At 43.6% G+C, this 20,121-nt stretch overlaps 1 protein-coding gene across 1 annotated transcript; it reads right to left on the bottom strand.

Annotated features, from left to right (window-relative positions):
- On the bottom strand, positions 1-10,169 carry LOC310701174 (vomeronasal type-2 receptor 26-like; the record flags this gene model as incomplete). Its single annotated transcript, XM_083491600.1, has 6 exons — positions 1-911; positions 2,339-2,465; positions 4,438-4,665; positions 6,082-6,894; positions 8,257-8,548; positions 9,955-10,169. 6 exons carry the CDS (start codon positions 10,167-10,169, stop codon positions 1-3), a joined length of 2,586 nt encoding a protein of 861 aa, XP_083347726.1.
- Between the last annotated feature and the right edge of the window lie 9,952 nt (positions 10,170-20,121).

The following is a 20,121-nucleotide window of genomic DNA, read 5'->3' as shown; positions in this document are numbered from 1 at the left end:
TCAGACAACAACTTTAGTTTTTGTGGCCAGGTGTTCCTTTGTGTTCAGATCAGGCCTCAGCACAAGAATGTAGCATTTGGGAATGAAGATGCAGCCCAGAAGCCCAGCACTGGAAGCCAAGATAGAGAAGATCTGCACAGCTACCATGTATTTCCCCTTTGTGCTCAGGTAGGTGGGCACAAAGGAGACCCAAACGCTGCAGAAGACCAGCATGCTGAAGGTGATCAGCTTGGCTTCATTGAAGGCCCCAGGCAGCTTTCTGGCCACGAAAGCCACCGTGAAGCAGATGACAGCCAGGAAGCCCATGTAACCCAGGGCAGCATAAAACATGGCAACAGACCCTTCATTGCATTGCAGGGTGATCTCTCCGGACTGGGAATGCTTGTCAGAGTCTGGGAATGGGGGAGAGATACACAGCCAAATGATGCAAATGACCATTTGGACACTGGAGCAGGAAAGGACAATGGAGTTGGCCAGACCTTTCCCTAACCATCTCCGCACCCTGTTCCCTGGCTTTGTGGCCAGGAAGGCCAGCACCACCATGATGGTTTTGGACAGCAAAGAGGATACAGCAACTGAGAAGATGGTGCTGAAGGCCGTTTGTCGAAGGAGGCAGGTGACTTTCTTGGGACGGCCAATGAAGAGGAAGGAGGACAGGAAGGACAGCAGGAGGGAGACAAGGAGGATGTAGGAGAGGTCCCTGTTGTTGGCTTTGACTATGGGAGTTTCCCTGTATTTAATGAAGATCCCTACAACAAAGCCTGTGGTTAAGGACAGGAAGAGAGCCAAAGAAGTCAGGAGAATCCCCAAATATTGTTTATATGATAGGAAGGTGATAATCCTCGGAATGCAGTGATCTCGGTCCTTGTTTGGATATTGTTCTTCTGGACATTTGGTGCAACGCTCTGCATCTGAGGAGGAGAAAAGGAATGGCTTTGGCTTTGCTTACACACATATTCTATTACATGTCGAGAAATGCACTCACATGGGAGATACCAGAAAATGAGAATGTATTGTAAGAAAGGGAAGCCATTTGGTGCATTTCCTTATGGGATAGTTTTCGGGCAGTAACACTACTTCATATCCATATTTCATTTCGCTTTTAATTTGTATACTGCCTTTTTATATTGCTATGCAGAAGGAAGGCTACAAGCTGAAGAAAGAACAAAATAGACAGCAAAGATCACAGACGTAATACACACACAAAAAGTTATAATAAAAGCATAACTTAAAATAAAATAAACAACATATCAAATAAAGCAAAATTCAATAATATTCAATAATTATATTCAGGAATAGTAAACAGTAAAATTTAATATCAGCAAATGATTAACAGCTTATACTTATTATGTACAGTGGTATCTCGGGTTACATACGCTTCAGGTTACATATGCGTTAGGTTACAAACTCCGCTATCCCAGAAATAGTGCTTCAGGCTAAGAACTTTGCTTCAGGATGAGAACAGAAATCGTGCTCCGGCGGCTCGGCAGCAGCAGGAGGCCCCATTAGCTAAAGTGGTGCTTCAGGTTAAGAACAGTTTCAGGTTAAGTACGGACCTACGGAATGAATTAAGTACTTAAGCCAAGGTACCACTGTATTAGCAAATTCAATACTATTCAATAATAATACTAAGGAATAGTAAACAGTAAAATTTAACATCAGCAAATAATAAACAGCTAACACTTATCATGTACAATAAAGAATTGCTAATTTATAATCAATAAAAAACAGCAAGTCACAATGAATAAAAGACCACAAAATATGAAAACCATGTAAAAGGGTCAAACTGAGAAACAAGGACACACAACTTATGATTTATTTATTTTTAATATCCTTGAACTCCTCTCTTCCAAGCTGCTACAGCTGTTCTCAAATTCCTTCTCTAGGATATCCAATAACTTCCTGCTGAAATCCCATAATTTTTAATTGTTCTACAATGCAATGGAATGTAATGTTCACCTAATTTTTTTCTTATTGTGCATCATGCTTTCTCTCTTTTAAATGAATTGAAATTTTCAGTATTTCTCATTAATTTTAAAGACATTTTTAATTCACTTTTGTGAGGGTGGTTCTGGTTGTCTGATCCAAGAAGGCTTGCTATAAAATAACCAAAGCAGTGCCTTATGGGCAGGGCAGGCTGAACCCAATTTGCATCCCAGAGATTGCTTCCTGCGACTCATTTCTTTCAAATTACTTCCTGGAAGGGGGTTAAAAATGAAGAAATCAAGAAAGGATCTGCATCCAAATATGTCTTTAGAATTTTCACAGAAATTTCTGACCAATATATTGCCCTATTCATATTCTCCCAACAAATTCCATCTCCTGTGGCGTCACCCATCTTCCTGTGTAGATATGGTCCCTTCCGCACATGGAACACAAGCATAGCAGCAAACCGGCTTTCCTTCTTGAACCACCTTGGCATATCCTGGGCGACACCTTTTGGTACACCTGGCGTGAGGCACAGTCTAGCCATAAAGAAAAGATGCACATTAAAGGGGAAGTGTCGGTAATATTTGTGCATATGGAACTCAGAGAGTCTGGAAAGAACACAGTAGGGTCTCCAGTCCCACAAGAAAGCACCCTTGATGTAAGGGGTGCCAACTTGAGTAAAATATTGTGAGGACCCAGGTAAGCCGCATAACACATAATCGATGCCCATCAGGTTTATGGGGCTGCAGTCCCCTCTAATATTTTATTGCGGGGGCAAATAGGAGTTCCTAGGAGTTGCCTATATGCTTGATGTGGAACGGAAACCTCCCTACTGTGTTTGCTTTTTAAACAATAAGAATAATAATTTATTTATACCCCACCCATCTGGCTGGGTTTCCCCAGCCACTCTGGGCGGCTTCCAACAAAAGATTAGAAATACATTAAAACATCAATCATTAAGAGCGCTGCCTTCAGATGTCTTCTAAAAGTCACAACACATAATCGATGCCCATCAACTTTATGGGGCCCCAGCCCCCTCAAATATTTTAATGTTTAAATATTTTAATATTTTAATTTAACAGCTCCTAGGAGTTGGCTCCTATGCTTGATGTAAATGGCCTCGGCCCAGTATACCTGAAGGAGCGTCTCCACCCGCATCGTTCTGCCCGGACGCTGAGGTCCAGCGCCAAGGTTCTTCTGGCGGTTCTCTCATTGCGAGAAGCAAAGCTACAGGGAACCAGGCAGAGGGCCTTTTTGGGAGTGGCGCCTGCCCTGTGGAACACCCCCCCCCCATCAGATGTCAAAGCGATAAACAACTACCTGATATTTAGAAGATATCTTAAGTCAGCCCTGTTCAGGGAAGTTTTTGATGTGTGACATTTTAGTGTATTTTTGGACTCTGTGGAAACCTCGCAGAGTGGCTGGGAAGGCCCAGATAGATGGGCGAGGTACAAATAATAAATTATTATTACTATTATTATTATGTAGAACAGAAGCCTCCCTGCTGTGTTTGCTTTTTAAATAATAACAATAAAAATAACAATTTATTTATACCCCACCCATCTGGCTGGGTTTCCACAGCCACTTTGGGAGGCTGCCCACAAAAGATTAGGAATACATTACAACATCAATCATTAAGAACTTCCCTGAACATGGCTACCTTCAGATGTCTTATAAAAGTCAGGTAGTTGTTTATTTCCTTGACATCTGATGGGAGGGCGTACCACGGGGCAGGCACCACTACCGAGAAGGCCCTCTGCCTGGTTCCCTGTAACCTCACTTCTTGCAGGGAGGGAACCACTAGAAGGCCCTCGGAGCTCGACCTCAGTGTTTTTGCACTTTGAATTGTGCTCAGAAATGTACTGAAAAGAGTATTAATACATAGGTCTTTGAACAACTGGACTGAGGCACAGTCGAATAAAAAAAGAAGGTACATTCAGGGGAAGTATTTGTGTGCCAGGAGTATTTGTGTCTATGGAGTTGATTCATAGAGTTTGAAACAATCCAATAAGTTCTCTAGGCACAGGGCAAAAGATGCTGAAAGAAAACAAAAGAAAATTCCCATCCCAGAACAGCAGCAATAAAACACTCTGATGGAGAGCAGTATGTAAACATAGAGTATGATCACATCTTATGCAGGGGTTACATTCCGGGGAAGGAGTAGTATATGCCAAAATGTATATGCAGTGGTAGCTTCGTTCCTGAATGGCTTGGCTCCCAAACATATCAGCTCCCGAACACTGCAAACCCGGAAGCAAGTGGCTTTCAGTTGAGTGCAGGAAGCTCCCGCAGCCAATTGGAAGCAATTCCTTGGTTTTTGAACAGTTTGGGGATACGTGTGTGTGTATCTGCACATGAAGAGTATTATACACATTTAATAATTTACTTAATTAATTATAATGAAAGCATCAGTCAAACTTCCAAAAGATTATACTTGAATTCCTCTTGGAAATATTCAACAGATTATTAGATCTTTATGTGTATCATGTGGAATAAAGGGGCTCTTACCTGGTTGAACCACTTGGGCCACACAATAGCTTCTGGGTTAATGGTGAGCTTGAAGTCAGTGGATGCCTCTCTCTCTATACTCCCAATTTTCACTCTAACACAAGACTCATTGGAAAGCACCACCCAATTCTCAATATCAAACATGATTGGCAGCTCCCCATTCTCACCCAAATACAGTCCGCCCATGGAAGTGTTCAACAACCGGGTTTCTCTTAAGAAAGGGTGAAGCTGGAACGACAGGGAAAACACCAGCATTTCAAAGCATTTTGGACATCTCATCCCTGCTCCCTTGGAACTCAAAACTCCTGGCATACCTGGCCTCGTTGGAATTTACAGAGGACTGAACATCAGAACTTAGAAAGCATTTTAGATGCCTCATCCCTGCTTCCTTGGAACTCAAAACCCCTGTTGTGCCACAACTTATCCTACTGGCAAGACTAAACAGACACCCTCCAGGTGGAGGGATGTCTGCTTTTAACTTGTTTTCACTTCTTATACTTTTATTATATGGTCTTAGGTTTTTTATTGCAGTAGACCAGTGTTTCCCAACCTTTTTTGGGCAAAGGCACACTTGTTTGATGAAAAAAATCTCGAGGCACACCACCATTACAGCCCCGTGACGTCAGCGCGCAGCGTCACGCCGGGAGGGACGCACGAAAGTGTAAGTTTCAATTTTTTTCCCTCCCCCTTGCCGGGGAACCTCCAAGCTTTGGGGGTGGGGGGGGAGGAGGCAGCAAAGCGAGGGACTGAGGGACTCCTCCAACGACAAGGGTTGGGGAAGAAGAGAAAGGGCTATTCTGCTCCAGTCACGGGAGGGGAATATGTACTGGCCCAACTGGTGTGCGGTCTTCGGAAAGCGGGGTGCGGGAAGGAAGCCTAGGCTCGGGGTCCACCGACCTCGGCGGAGAAAGGCAACAACCGGAGCCGATGACGAGCCGGCGCGTGCGTGCAGCGGCTGGCCTCGAGCTCGGGAAGCTGCGTGCGGCAATGTTGACGCAGGGCACGCGAGAGCTTGGGGGCGGGGGGGGCGGGAGAGAGAAAGAGTTGGCAGCACCAGGCGCTGTTACTTATTGCGCTGCGGACGCTGCCAGCAACTGCGGTGGTTGTGCGGCGGCCGCCGCCGCAGAACGTCCTCGTCAGTCAGCTGAGCTGCCTGGCGGCGTAGGGAGCCGAGGGGCGGGGCTTCCTTTCTGAAGGAGCTGAGGGTGGGGGTCCTCCGGCGCCTTCGGCGAAACGGCGCCGGCCCAGAGCGCTTCTAGGAGGCTGCCTTTGTGCGCGACGTAAAGCCCTCTTTCCCTCCCTCCAGCCCCGTGTCACATGTGGAAAAGGGGGCTGGATCCAGTGACACAACTCGGAAAACTGTTAGGGAAGCCAGAGCAGGAAAGTGAGTGGGAGGCGGCGTTGCCGCTTTAACCCACGTTTCCTTTTTGAAAGAGAAACCTAAGTCAGTGTTTCCCAATCTTTTTTGGACTCGCCCGCCTCCCTCCAGGCAACATCTCGCGGCACACTAGTGTGCCGCGGAACACCGGTTGGGAAACACTGCAGTAGACCACCTTGATATTGCATTCGTGTCTAAATCAATGTGAATCATTATTGCAGAGTTGGTAGAAAGAACTTTGATTTCTAGAAAGGGAAAGGAAATACCTGCCATGGCTGTAGCCTTTGACATGCCACCTGGTCTCCTCCACCCGCCATCAACATCTGCTTTGATCTGGATGAACAGGCAACATTTAAAGCATGTGCCATGATTTGGACACTGAAGTATGTTCTGTGGCTGTCTTGAGACAGAACAGTCTGCAGCTCCTCTTCAGACGGCACCTCCGGATTCTCCACATCTCTGCATCTTGTCCAATCTCTCACAGCGAGGACGTGCTTTGAGTATGAACAACTAAATGCTTTTTGCCGAAACAGATTAAAAAGATGGGACTCTGATTTACAACAGTCACGTTTGCTCCTTATTTTGGTCTTCATTACAAAGGAGAATGAACCATGGATATACTTCAAGGACTTGGGACCATAAAGCAAATACATGTCAATATCTTGAAAAGCTGTTGTGAGCCATACTTTTGACCCAAGTTCTTGTTTCCAAAGTACTTCTTCTAGTGTCATGAGGATACGCAGTGCTGTATGACTGTTTACATAGTAAAGGAATACATTGGTCTGTCTCCGTATGGCAATTAATTCACTTTGTGTGAACCTCCCAGGTTCAGTCCTGTCTGGTATTGTTACTGAAAAGGCAACACAAATTCCATTGCTGGCCATCAGAGATGTCAAGGCACTCAAGAACTTTTCTCCATTCTCATTCTCTGGAGCAAAGAGGCCAATCCACGTCCATCCGAAATGCTGGAGCATCTTTACAATCCCCAAGTACTGAACTTCTTCATTGGGGACCGTACGGTAGACAAAAGGAACTTTGGTGTTCTCGTCAACAACCCCAGGTACAAAGCCATAACTAATCTGGTGGGGAAGAAAAAATATAGTGTTTCATTTTCAGAGCAAAGTACAGGATTAGCCACAACAGCAGCAAGAATACTTATTGCAAAGTATTGGAAGACACAAGACCTACCCACTCTGGAAGAATGGCAGATGAAGGTGATGGACTACATGGAATTGGCGGAAATGACTGGCCGACTCCGAGACCAGGGAGAAGAGTCGGTGGAAGAAGATTGGAAGAAATTTAAAGACTATTTACAGAAATACTGCAAAATTAATGAATGTTAGAATGATGTTGGAATGAAGCTAGGTGGTTTAAGCAGTAATGCCATAAAGGTGTATGTAAAAAAGGATTGATAAGAGATGTAAATTTAAAGTTATAGTATGTTAAGTTAAAGGATCATGAGAAAACAAAGAGGGAAAGTAATTGCTGACTTAAATAATTGAAATGGAATACAAAAAAGGGAGGTATGAGGAGGTCAGGGAAACAAGGATATGAATTCTAACATGTACACTCTAGGAATGTTGTCATTGACTGCTCCTGTGTTTACATCCCACATACCCCTTCTCAGGCAATACAACATATACAAAACATAAACAACTTTATTCAACCACCCAGAGTCCCAGCTTGACACGTAGATTCTGGAAACTCTCTCTTGGTAGGGGTTTCGTCAGGATGTCAGCAGTCATCTCTTGGGTGCTGCAGTAGGATAGTTCCACAAGTCCATCCTGGATCATCTGGCGTATGTAGTGGTATTTAACCCCAATGTGTTTTGTTCTGGCGAATCTGGTGTATCTGAAGAAGTGTGCATGCACACGAAAGCTCATACCAAGAACTAACTTAGTTGGTCTTTAAGGTGCTACTGGAAGGAATTTTTTTATTAAGGATATGAATGTAAGCTATGGAAAGATTGATCTATTTTTGATCTATTTTTCTTTTTTTCTTTTTAAGTGTCTTTTATTCTTTTAATTTGTATTTTGTATTCTGTATTTTTCCTGTATTTTTACTTCTTGTTTTTGTGTAATTATTTTTTTTCCTGAAATTTTAATAAATATCATTTAAAAAAACCCACAAATATCGTGCTGACTAGGACTGATTTTGAAACTTTAGGCAGTTTCAAAACTAGCAAAGTCTCTGTGTTGAAGAATCATAGAATTGTAGAGTTGGAAGCTACCCTGAGGTTCATGTTGTCTTCCCCCCTGCAATGCAGCTGTCCCATACGGGGATCAAGCCTGCAACCTTGACATTGGCAGCACCACACTCTAACCAACTGAGCTATCTAGCTTAACATAGTTCAGGATTTTCATTTGACTCTGCTGACGATACAGTGAATTTATTCTGCTGTTGAACCCCTTTTGTGTCCCTCCATGCCCCACCCTTCATACCTGTGGGATTTTGTACAGGCCTGACGTGGTTGAAATCACTTTGGAGATGATGGAATTGGCTCCTTCAAGAACAGACAAGATGTTATTCCATTTTCCACAGCGATAGTTTGGAATATTGCTTTCCCCACCTGCAAGCAGGTCTAGCATGGCATCAGAAGTGATCCTTGCATTATAATAGTTCTCATAGAGGCTGTAGCCGAGGGTGATGTTGGGTAAGAGCCTGGGATTCTGGTTGATCTCTTGGATGGTGAACAAGAAGGACAAGATGTGCCAGTAGAACCTAAATGACAATCTGTAAGAAATCAATCAAATAAAATGTGTCAAACCATTCACCACTTAATGAAAATAAATAGTATTTGATTCCCTAAATCATGGTCTGCATTAGGGCTGCCATACACACATAGCAGGAAGACAGCAGTTGGAAACAGTGTGTGGGTGGAAATCACTGGAATTTCCTTTAAAATAACTCAGAAACTTTGCCAATAAATCTTTTTGGTCTGGATTTTCACTTGTTGCAACATGGGGACTCTAGTCTGTATGTTTGTTTGAAGGGTGAGAAGAGACATATCCTTCTTACAAGATGAAAATCCATTTGCCACTTAAGAATTAAAATATAAGGATTTCTCAAGAGGAGAAATCCCCGAATGTGTGAGAAATATGGGGACATGGCTGCTAAGGCTAGTATTGGCTGCTTCAAAGGAGTTGCATAAAGAGCCAACTGCAATGGAGAGCTAAGTCTGTTTAGAAGCTCTAGTTGATTAGTATGGCTTAATTTCAATAGGCATGATTAGGATTGGGCTGTTCTTTAATAAAGGCCAGTTCCAACCAGTCTTCCAGCGAAACAAACAATCAGAAGGATATATTTCCTTCAGTCTACTTAAACTAACATTTCATCCAGGAGGATAGTTTCCTTGTCATTCATATTTCTCCCTGTGGAAACTGTTCAATGACATTGCAATGCCAGTCGCAGACACTTATTCTGCTGATATCTTCTGGGAGGTTATTTCAGACAGGGGAAGGGATGGAATCAAATGCCCTCCCAAATATCATCACAAAAGACCTCTGTTTTGTCTGTTTAAATATGGTTTCTTTTGGTTTTCAACAGTAAGACTATAAACTTAACATGAACAGCAAACACAACACTCAGAGTATATATTATTGGAAGTAACCTTAAGGTACATACATAATAGGCTCACTGGTTAATTAGTCCTCTCCATAGAGATACATGTGTTATAGGGGGTTGCAATAATTGTGCTGGCTTCTTAATGTGATCTGTAAAGAACAACCACATGCTTAAAAATGCTATTTCCCATACACCTGCATACCAGGAACACAAAGTAGGATTTTCTCCAGTGCCCCACTCATCTCATGAATGCAGCTGTGATCATTCAGTGAATCATTTTGATGCCTGATCAGGTTCATTTATACACTTGTGTTCTTCAACAAGCAACACAGCAGCACAGAAGGTAAAAACAGAGCACGTCTGGGAACATGCAACCCACTAGCTGCTGCGAAACTCAAGTTCCCTTCAGCCCCTGCCAGCATGGCCAGTGATCAGGGGTGGTGGAAGCTGTAGTTCTGCAACATCTGGAAGACCACAGAGTCCTGACCCCTAAAATGGAGACTATTTCCCTAGTAAACAGGAGCCATTGGGGTGCAGGAGAAAAACGTGACGTCCTTCTGCATATAATTACTTACTCATCTTTAAACCTGGTCAATGGGGGCTTTGAAAAGTTGTATGGAAGTTGTAGATTGAACATATTTGGAGTTATTATCCCGCCAATGAGGAAGTCGCCAGTCTGGAAATAATTCTGTGCTTTGATTCCTTCCCGGATTGGATTCAAGGGGCATTTTGCCTTCAGGTTTCTGCAGGATTCAAGCAAAATGAGCAGCATCAGCATCTGGGATCTCATTCTGACTGACTGCTACACCTCTCTTGCGAGTGTTCCTCTCTCCCCCATTGCCAGCTACATCAGAACAAGCCAAAAAACTCTTATTTATCCAATATGGGTAGTGCTCAGCTATACCTTCAGAGCCATTAAACCTCACACAGATGTATCCCCCCCCCTTACTCTCAATCATGACTCAGTCTGTCTCTGATACAGGTGATCTTCTGTGCAACAACTTTTCCCTCAGGAACAAGGCAGAATAAATCACTATGATGTTGATAATTATAAGGGGAAGGAAGTTCATCTTTGCAACAACCTGAAGTCTCTGTGTGGCCTGAGGGGCAGGAGCAGAGTTGGAGATAAACATGTTTGGGAGGGAAAAAATTGCTGCTCCAAAGTTTGACATGGGTCACGTGGTGAGTGAGAGTTTGGCCTGAACTTTGCTGCTGACAAGAGCATTAGAAGAGTCCTGCTGCTGGTTCAGTTCAAAGCTTAATCCAATCCAGTATCTTGTTGCACCCAGTGGCCAATCAGACATTTCTGGGATCCACCGAAGCTGATGGCAATGGAGTTGATTCCAGCAACTGACATTCAGAGATATGCAGCCTCTGATCCTGGAAGTCATGTGTCTTTTAAAAGTGTCTCAGTTAGCAGCTGAAATAAAATAAAAAAAAATTCCTTCCAGTAGCACCTTAGAGACCAACTAAGTTTGTTATTGGTATGAGTTTTTGTGTGCATGAATGTGTGCTCATTTCGCTTTATTGGCCGAGGGAGCCGGCGTACAGCTTCCGGGTCATGTGGCCAGCATGACTAAGCCGCTTCTGGCGAACCAGAGCAGTGCACAGAAACGCCGTTTACCTTCCCGCCGGAGCGGTACCTATTTATCTACTTGCACTTTGACGTCGTTTCGAACTGCTAGGTTGGCAGGAGCAGGGACCGAGCAATGGGAGCTTACCCCGTTGCAGGGATTCGAACCGCCAACCTTCTGATCGGCAAGTCCTAGGCTCTGTGGTATAACCCACTGCTCCACCCGTGTCCCGTGCATGCATACTTCTTCACTATTTCCTGTGTCAGTGAATTTCTCCATTGGGCTACAGTATCCAAAAAATTGCTTCCTATTTTCTATATAGATTCTCCAAGTGGATTCTTCCATGGATGCCTCTTTGAGGGGCTTAGAGGATTCACAAAGATTCCAGGGGATTCCTCAAGGACATAATTTGTGGAATGCTTTCCGGGGAGGTTTGGCTGGTACCTTCATTGTACACCTTTAGGTGCCAAGCGAAACGTTCCTTTTTAACCAGGCCTTTCGCTGATTCACATCCAATGCCCTTTTAAATGTTTTCTGGTGGAGGCGTTATTGGTTTGTTTATGTTCTTTTTTATGTATTTTGAACTTTTTACATTGTCTTTTTATGTTGTGAACCACCCTGACATCTATGGCCAATTGGTGCTATTATTATTATTAATAATATTAATATTAATAATTAATCAAACTGAGGTGTCTGGCTTAGCTCGTTTCTGACTACCTAATATCACTTAGTCATCTCCTTCCATTTCAGTTGACAACGTCTTAAGAGGCTTAGGAAATTCAGCTATGAGTAATATGCAGTCTAACTCAAGAGCGAAGAGCCTGGTACAGGAATGATTTCAAGCAACAGTGGGCAACTCCACAATTGCTATTAGTGAAGAATCGGGAATCAGAAGCTTTAAGAGGTCTACTGTCAATTATCTATCTCCTCCGCATCACAAGTGAGCTAAGGGAACTTTGACAACGATGCTTTTCCTCACCATACACATGGTTATCTGGAATTGCAGTGAGAGGAAACTGCTTGCCTATGAAGTGGGGGGTGGTGTTATTGGGGCATTGTATTTTTATTTTGTATTTTGTGGTTTCATAGTTATACTTTGATTTTTTTTCTGTGAACCGCCCTGAGACCTCCGGTATAGGGTGGTATATAAATGGAGTAAATAATGATAATAATAATATTTGTGGAGTTTACAGCAGCCCTCAGGAAAATACTATCTGAGATCCAGATTATTTTTTAATTCCAACAACAACCTGTGGTTCCACTCAAGATTCAGAGGGGTGGGGACATTCAACTCTACAATTCTACAACAGTACAAAGGCCTCAGTTTATTTGTAGCATCTTTGTTTTGCTCTTTGGCCAATCTCCCCCTGTAGCTTACAAATATTATTCGTAAAACAGCCTATGTCCTCAAGCATATAATTTTAAAAGACATGGATAATAATAATAATAATAATAATAATAATAATAATAATAATAATTTATTTATACCCCGCCCTCCCCAGCCAAAGCCGGGCTCAGAGCAGCTAACAACTTCCTTGGTGGCGCCACCGGCAATGTCGGACTCCCTCTGAACTGGAGGGACCAGCTCCGCATGAAACGGGTCTTTTCCGCTGCGGCGTAGCGGGGACCCTTCTGGAAATCACAGGCGGATGAAGCCTGTGACCGTGGGACTCTGCGGGCACCCTTAGCGCCCCCCCAACCCACAAAGGAACCCACAAACGGGCTCCGAAGTGAAGAGGGGGAAGTGGCGTGGTGCTGTGACTTAATTGCTTTTTCTGTGGAGCGAAGCCGCATAGCCGTTGCTGGAGAGTGCTGCCTTTTTCCTGGGACAATTTGGCATCTAAAATAACCAACCGTGAGTACTGGAACATTAAATATATGGACTTCAAATAAGAACTGGCGAAATAAAAAGGAATTGGGACTTTAAAATTAACCCTAATTTGGTACTGAAACGGGAAGGTTTAAACAGGAAGTCACCCTTTCGTTTCCTTGTAGTCAGAACAAAGCAAAGACAACGCAAACTAGAGCCTTAAAAATCACTTTTAAAGGATCGACTTTCATCATTTAAAATCGCTGAACCCCCGTTCGGTAGCAGGAGAAGAAGGGGGACTTTTTCCTGAGCTGTTTAAACCTGCAGAAGTGAAGCTAAAGCAAAGTAATTTTCCACCATCCTGACCCTGGAGCGGGGTGTCAGAATTGATGTTTGAAGCTCATTGACCAGAAACAAATGTCTTTGACAGATAGTTAAAAGAAGAGAAACACTGTGACTCCATTGTTTCCTTTCGTCTTTTAAAATAACAAATATGGACAAAATATCTTAAAAAGGAAACTTTGTTGCTATTGTTTTCAAGAAAAAGAACAACCAGAAGTTTTTCCCCCCTAGAGGGGAACTGTGAAATTGTAACTAAATCCTGGGAACTTGCAGCTGTTACTGATTACAACTGTGGGAAAGGATTTGTGACCTTGTAGGACAATGCCTTCAGAAGCACTGTTGGGTGCTTTCTGTAAAATAAATGCCCTATTGGATCAGTTAAGTCAGAAGACGGATTTTATGACTAATGCGGCCAGAACCTTTGAACAGGTAGTGGGAAACTATATGGAGCCCACTCATGAACCAAAACAGGAGCGTGCCATGACAGAACAACTGAAAGAAGATGACCTTGCTGAATCTTGGGCGCCAGGGATGGAGGGACTTTTGGCCCAGCAGGAAAATGAGCCTTTGGATTTGACAAATGAACTTGGAAAAAAACAGATTTGGAAAGATAAAGTTTGGGTCGATTTGGAAATGGGGGGTTGGACTGACCCCCCTATGCAGGGACTCCCAATCTTGGAGGGAATCTGAAACATGTTTTAAAATACTACATGGCACATGCTTTAAATGTCATGGCACATGCTTTAAATGTTGCCTGTTCATCTAGATCAAAGCAGATGTTGATGGCGGGTGGAGGAGACCAGTTGGCGTGTCAAAGGCTACAGCCATGGCAGGTATTTCCTTTCCTAGAAATCGAAGTTGTTTCTACCAACTGTACAATAATCATTCTAAAATCATTTCATTTTAAAATCAAATCAAATGAATGGCACCCATTGGGCTAGAATTCTGTGAGGATTTCAAAAGGAGGGGGTCAGACTGTGCCTTGGTCAAAGGCCTGGTGGAACAGCTCTGTCTTGCAGGCCCTGCGGAAAGATGTCAAGTCCCGCAGGGCCCGAGTCTCTTGGGACAGAGCGTTCCACCAGATCGGGGCCACAGCCAAAAAATTCCTGGCTCTGGTTGAGGCCAGCCTAGCCTCCCTGTGGCCCAGTACCTCCAAGATGTTTTTATTTGAAGACCAAAAGGAGCAAAAGGAAAAGAGATTAGAAACTCCCCTCAGCCTCCACAAACAGTGGTCAGGATGATAGGAGCCAGAGCCCGGCAGCGCCTGAAGGGCCATTGTCTCTCTATCCCTGAAATAAGGACTATTTCCCTGTGAAAGGGAACCATTGAAGCGGTGGTGGAGAAGCATGATATCCATGATGTGTTTAATTATTTACATTTTAAGCTTGGTCACTGGGGGCTGGGAAAAGTTATATGGAAGTTGCTCAGCAAAGCTTCTTGGAGATATAATTCCGCTAATGAGGAAGTCTCCAGGCCGGAAGTAACTCTGAGCTTCATTTTCTTCCCTCATCAAATTTAAGGAGCACTTTGCTTTCAGCTTCCCACAGACTTGTCATGTGACAAAGACACATGAGAGCAGAAGCAGCAAAGCAAGCTGGGAAGTGCTGGGACTGCACAGTCATTTGGGCCTATTAAAGTTATTCAGGCCTAACTGCCAACTGTTGGGTCACTCTGACATGTGACAAAGTAGCCAGTTTCTCTTTTGTGCTCTCTGTAAGAAATCAGAGTCTGTCTGCTTCAGTGGTGAGCAGAGTCAGTATGTAATCTGAGTCAAACTGTTTGGAACCATGATGCTTATGAAGAAGTTTATTTTAACTTAGTAAAGCTTTTATTCTTTAAAACTCTGCATTATTAATTTACGCTGTGCGTCAAGACTTGATGGTGCATTAGAAGCAGAGGTAGCAGCAGAAGCCGCAGCAGGGAGGTCATTCTAGCTTGGCCTCCTACACCTCCATTTTGACTTCTCCTTTCTCCCCCACAACCAGTTAATCAGAAGAAGTTAACACCCTCCAGCACAGTGTGATATGTATAACCTCAGGCTTCCTTGGCTTCTGATGTCTGGGCAATTGCCAGGGATGTCTCTTGAGGTTTGGGAAGAATAAACCACTATCATTTTTATAATTAAAAGGGGAAGAAAGTTCTTGGGATCTCTATATGGTTCAAGGGGCAATGACAGAGCTGGAAAAATATGTTTACACCAAATCACTGCAACATGAGTCACTTGCATTTTGGGGATGAGTTTGGCTTGAACTTTGCTAAGAACAGCCTTGCTGGGTTAGTCTAAACTCCCATCTAGTCCTGCAACACAGTGGCCAGTCAGACATTGCTGAGAAGCTCACAAGTAGGGCATGAAAGCAATGGGCCTTGCCAGGCACTGGTCACCAGCCACTGGCATTGGAGGGAAGTAACTATGTACTGCATGAATAAATGTTTTGTTTGCTCTCAATCTCCCAACCTTCCGATTTATGGGTGTCGATGAGTGCTGGTGCCCTTCTCCTGCCTTTCTTCAGCAGCTCAGGGCAAATAAGTGAGACGTCTGGTCCATGGGGGTGAGTGGGGACTACCCCACCAATCTCAACCGGCCTTCATGCCACCACCACTCACCTGCCTTCTTACTTACAAGTGGTGGTTCTTGTCCATCATTGACTCTGGCTCCAGCTATCTTGGTGCCCCCTCACTCCCACCAAACAGACAGCTGTCACATTTATTTGCTGATGCTGACCTTGAAAACCCTAAATGACATTGGTCCTGTATAGCTAAAGGAGTGTCTCCACACCCATTGTCCAGACCAGATACTGAGGTCCAGCTCCAAGGGCCTTCTGGAGGTTCCCTCAAGCATTAATACACTCCATTGAGATTCTGTTTTTCAGTTGCTGCATTTAATACTAGTGTAGCCTCATCAGGCTTTGCCTTCGGGTGGGAAGAGCATTGCGCCCGGGACAGGGAAGTGGGAGTCAAGCAGACACTCAAGGGTTGATCCAGAGAAAGAGCTTTATTACTACCATCCGGGCTTTGTAGAAGGAGCAAGCGTGATAACTCACAAGCTTAGCACAAGTTCACAGCCATTTGCACAAAGCATATATTCGCCTCCAGTTCCCTCCCCCTTCTCCCCCTCCTCAGGAGTCTTGCCTCATGAGTTTCCCTGAGCATGAACAGAAAGCTCCTGTCTTGGGACTCTTGGCGACCTTCCCAGGAAAGGGGGATGAGAAGCCAAGGGGGTTGAGGAGCCTTGCGTTTCAGGGTGTCCAAGATGTGTTGCAACTAGATGAGATAAGACTCAGTTCCCAGGCCTGCTTATTCTTGGCATTGATAGAGTCTATTCATTAGCTTCTTGAAGCTCTCTCGTCCTGATAAAAATAACGTTTTGCCTATGCAGCATCTTGTGAGAAAGCAGAGAAGAGCAGAGAAAAGCTGAAGCTGTGGATTTTTAGAAGAGAGAAAGGGGAAATTTGGTTTTGAGGCCTGGGGTGAAGTCTTGAGGCCTGGAGTGACTTCGGGCCTAGGTGGGGTCCCCTGTCCTCACCTCCTTCATTAGAAGCAGAATTTGAAGTTACAGTAAGTTATATTTTAGGCTTCGATTATGAATTCAGGAAGAAAGGAAGCTGGGTCATGTCAAAGTACAAACTGGATATGGTATAGAAAGATAATTATGTATGAAGAGGGAGGCTGCACTCCAGGAGACTCTACAGGTAGGGTTTTCCCAGAAGTTGTAAGTCCAGACACTCTCCAGGCATGTGATTCAATGATTCCCTTTCATCATTACAGATGAATGAAAAATGAAGAGCAAACTTTATCTAAGGAGATACATTCCTTCCCAAGGCAACTCTGTGTGTTTCATTACTACTGTGGTGGAAAACAGTTATAAATGTGTTAAGAATCAGACAACAACTTTAGTTTTTGTGGCCAGGTGTTCCTTTGTGTTCAGATTAGGCCTCAGCACAAGAATATAGCATTTGGGAATGAAGATGCAGCCCAGAAGCCCAGCACTAGAAGCCAAGATAGAGAAGATCTGCACAGCTACCATGTATTTCCCTTTTGTGCTCAGGTAGGTGGGCACAAAGGAGACCCAAACGCTGCAGAAGACCAGCATGCTGAAGGTGATCAGCTTGGCTTCATTGAAGGCCCCAGGCAGCTTCCTGGCCAGGAAAGCCACCGTGAAGCAGATGGCAGCCAGGAAGCCCATGTAACCCAGGGCAGCATAAAACATGGCAACAGACCCTTCATTACATTGCAGGGTGATCTCTCCAGCCTGGGAATGCTTGTCCGAGTCTGGGAATGGGGGAGAGATACACAGCCAAATGATGCAAATGACCATTTGGACACTGGAGCAGGAAAGGACTATGGAGTTGGCCAGACCTTTCCCTAACCATCTCCTCACCCTGTTCCCTGGCTTTGTGGCCAGGAAGGCCAGCACCACCATGATGGTTTTGGACAGCAAAGAAGATACAGCAACTGAGAAGATGGTGCTGAAGGCCGTTTGTCGAAGGAGGCAGGTGACTTTCCTGGGACGGCCAATGAAGAGGAAGGAGGACAAGAAGGACAGCAGGATGGAGACAAGGAGGATGTAGGAGAGGTCCCTGTTGTTGGCTTTGACTATGGGAGTTTCCTTGTATTTAATGAAGATCCCTACAACAAAGCCTGTGATTAAGGACAGGAAGAGAGCCAAAGAAGTCAGGAGAATCCCCAAATATTCTTTATATGATAGGAAGGAGATAATCCTCGGAATGCAGTGATCTCGGTCCTTGTTTGGATATTGTTCTTCTGGACATTTGGTGCAACGCTCTGTATCTGAGGAGGAGAAAAGGAATGGCTTTGGCTTTGCTTACAGACATATTCTATTACATGTCGAGAAATGCACTCACATGGGAGATATCAGAAAATGAGAATGTATTGTAAGAAAGGGAAGCTTTTTGGTGCATTTCCTTATTCGATAGTTTTCGGGCAGTAACACTACTTCATTTCCATATTTCATTTTACTTTTAATTTGTATAATGCCTTTGTACATTGCTATGCAGAAGGAGGGTTACAAGCTGAAAAAACTACGAAATAGACAGCAAAGATCACAGAAGTAATACACACACAAAAAGTCATAATAAAAACTTTAAAATAAACAACACATCAAATTAAGCAAAATTCAATACTATTCAATAATAATACTAAGGAATAGTAAACAGTAAAATCTCATATCTGCAAATAATAAACAGCTAACACTTATCATGTACAATAAAGAATTACTAATCTATAATAAAAAAAACAGCAAGTCACAATGAAAGAAATACCACAAAACATGCAAACCATGTAAAAGGATCAAACTGAGAAACAAGGACACACAACTTATGATTTATTTATTTTTAATATCTTGAACTCCTCTCTTCCAAGCTGCTACAGCTGCTCTCAAACTCCTTGTCTGGGATATCCAATAACTTCCTGCTGAAATCCCATAAATTTTTATTGTTCTATAAAGCAATGGAATGGAATGTTCACCTAATTCTTGTGATTACTGTGCATCATGCTTTCTCTCTTTTAAATAAATATTTGCTATTTTCACTATTTCTCGTTTATTTTGATGACATTTTTAATTTCCTTTTGTGAGGGTGGTTCTGGTTCTCTGATCCTAGACGGCATGGTACAAAATAGCCAAAGCTGTGCCTTATGGGCAGGGCAGGCTGAACCCAATTTGCATCCCAGAGATTGCTTCCTGCAAGTCATTTCTTTCTAATAAATTCCTGGAAGGGGATTAAAAATGAAGAAATCAATAAAGGATCTGCATCCAAATACGTCTTTAGAATCTTCACAGAAAGTGTCTGAGTATTATGTTGCTCTATTCATATTCTCCCAACAAATTCCATCTCCTGTGGTGTCACCCACCTTCCTGTGTAGATATGGTCCCTTCCCCACACGGAACACAAGCATAGCAGCAAACTGGCTTGTCTTCTTGAACCACCTTGGCATATCCTGGGCGACACCTTTTGGTACACCTGGAGTGAGGCACAGTCTAGCCATAAAGAAAAGATGGCACATTAAAGGGGAAGTGTCAGCAATATTTGTGCATATGGAACTCACTCAGAAAGTCTGTAAAGAATCCTGCAGGGTCTCCAGCCCCACAAGAAAGCACCCTTGATGTCAGGGGTGCCAACTAGAATAAAATATTGTGGGTACCCAGGTAAGCCACACAACACATAATCAATGCCCATCAACTTTCCTAGGAGTTGGTTCCTATTGTTGATGTAGAACGGAAACCTCCCTCCTGTGTTTGCTTTTTAAACAATAAGAATAACAATAATAATTTATTTATACCCCACCCATCTGGCTGGCTTTCCCCAGCCACTCTGGGCGGCTTCCAACAAAAGATTAGGAATACATTAAAATATCAATCATTAAGAACTTTCCTAAACTTTGCTGCCTTCAGATGTCTTATAAAAGTCAGGAAGTTGTTTATTTCCTTGACATCAGATGGGAGGGCGTTCCACGGGGCAGGCACCACTACCGAGAAGTCCCTCTGCCTGGTTCCCTGTAACCTCACTTCTTGCAGGGAGGGAATCGCCAGAAGACCCTCAGAGCTGGACCTCAGTATCCGGGCTGAACAATGGGGGTGGAGACACTCCTTCAGATATATTGGGCTGAGGCAGTTTAGGGCTTTAAAGGTCAGCACCAATACTTTGAATTGTGCTCAGAAATGTACTGAAAAGAATATTAATACATAGGTCCTTTAACAACTGGACTGAGGCACAGTCTAATAATAAAAAAGAAGGTAAATTCAGGGGAAGTATTTGTGTGCCACGAGACTTTGTGTCTATGGAGCTGATTCGTAGAGTTTGGAAACAACCCAAAAAGTTCTCTCGGCACAGGGCAAAGGATGCAGAAAGAAAACAAAAGAAAATTCCCCTCCCAGAACAGCAGCAATAAAACACTCTGATGAAGAGCAGTATTTAAACATAGAGTAAGATCACTTCTTATGCAGGGGTTACATTCCGGGGAAGGAGTAGTATATGCAAAAATGTATATACAGTGGTACC

Source organism: Podarcis liolepis (assembly GCF_965112155.1).
Source record: "Podarcis liolepis genome assembly, chromosome: 2".
NCBI classification, from domain to species: domain Eukaryota; kingdom Metazoa; phylum Chordata; class Lepidosauria; order Squamata; family Lacertidae; genus Podarcis; species Podarcis liolepis.
The sequence above is the reverse complement of the archived record's forward strand: the minus strand, read 5'-3'. Positions and strand labels throughout refer to the sequence as shown.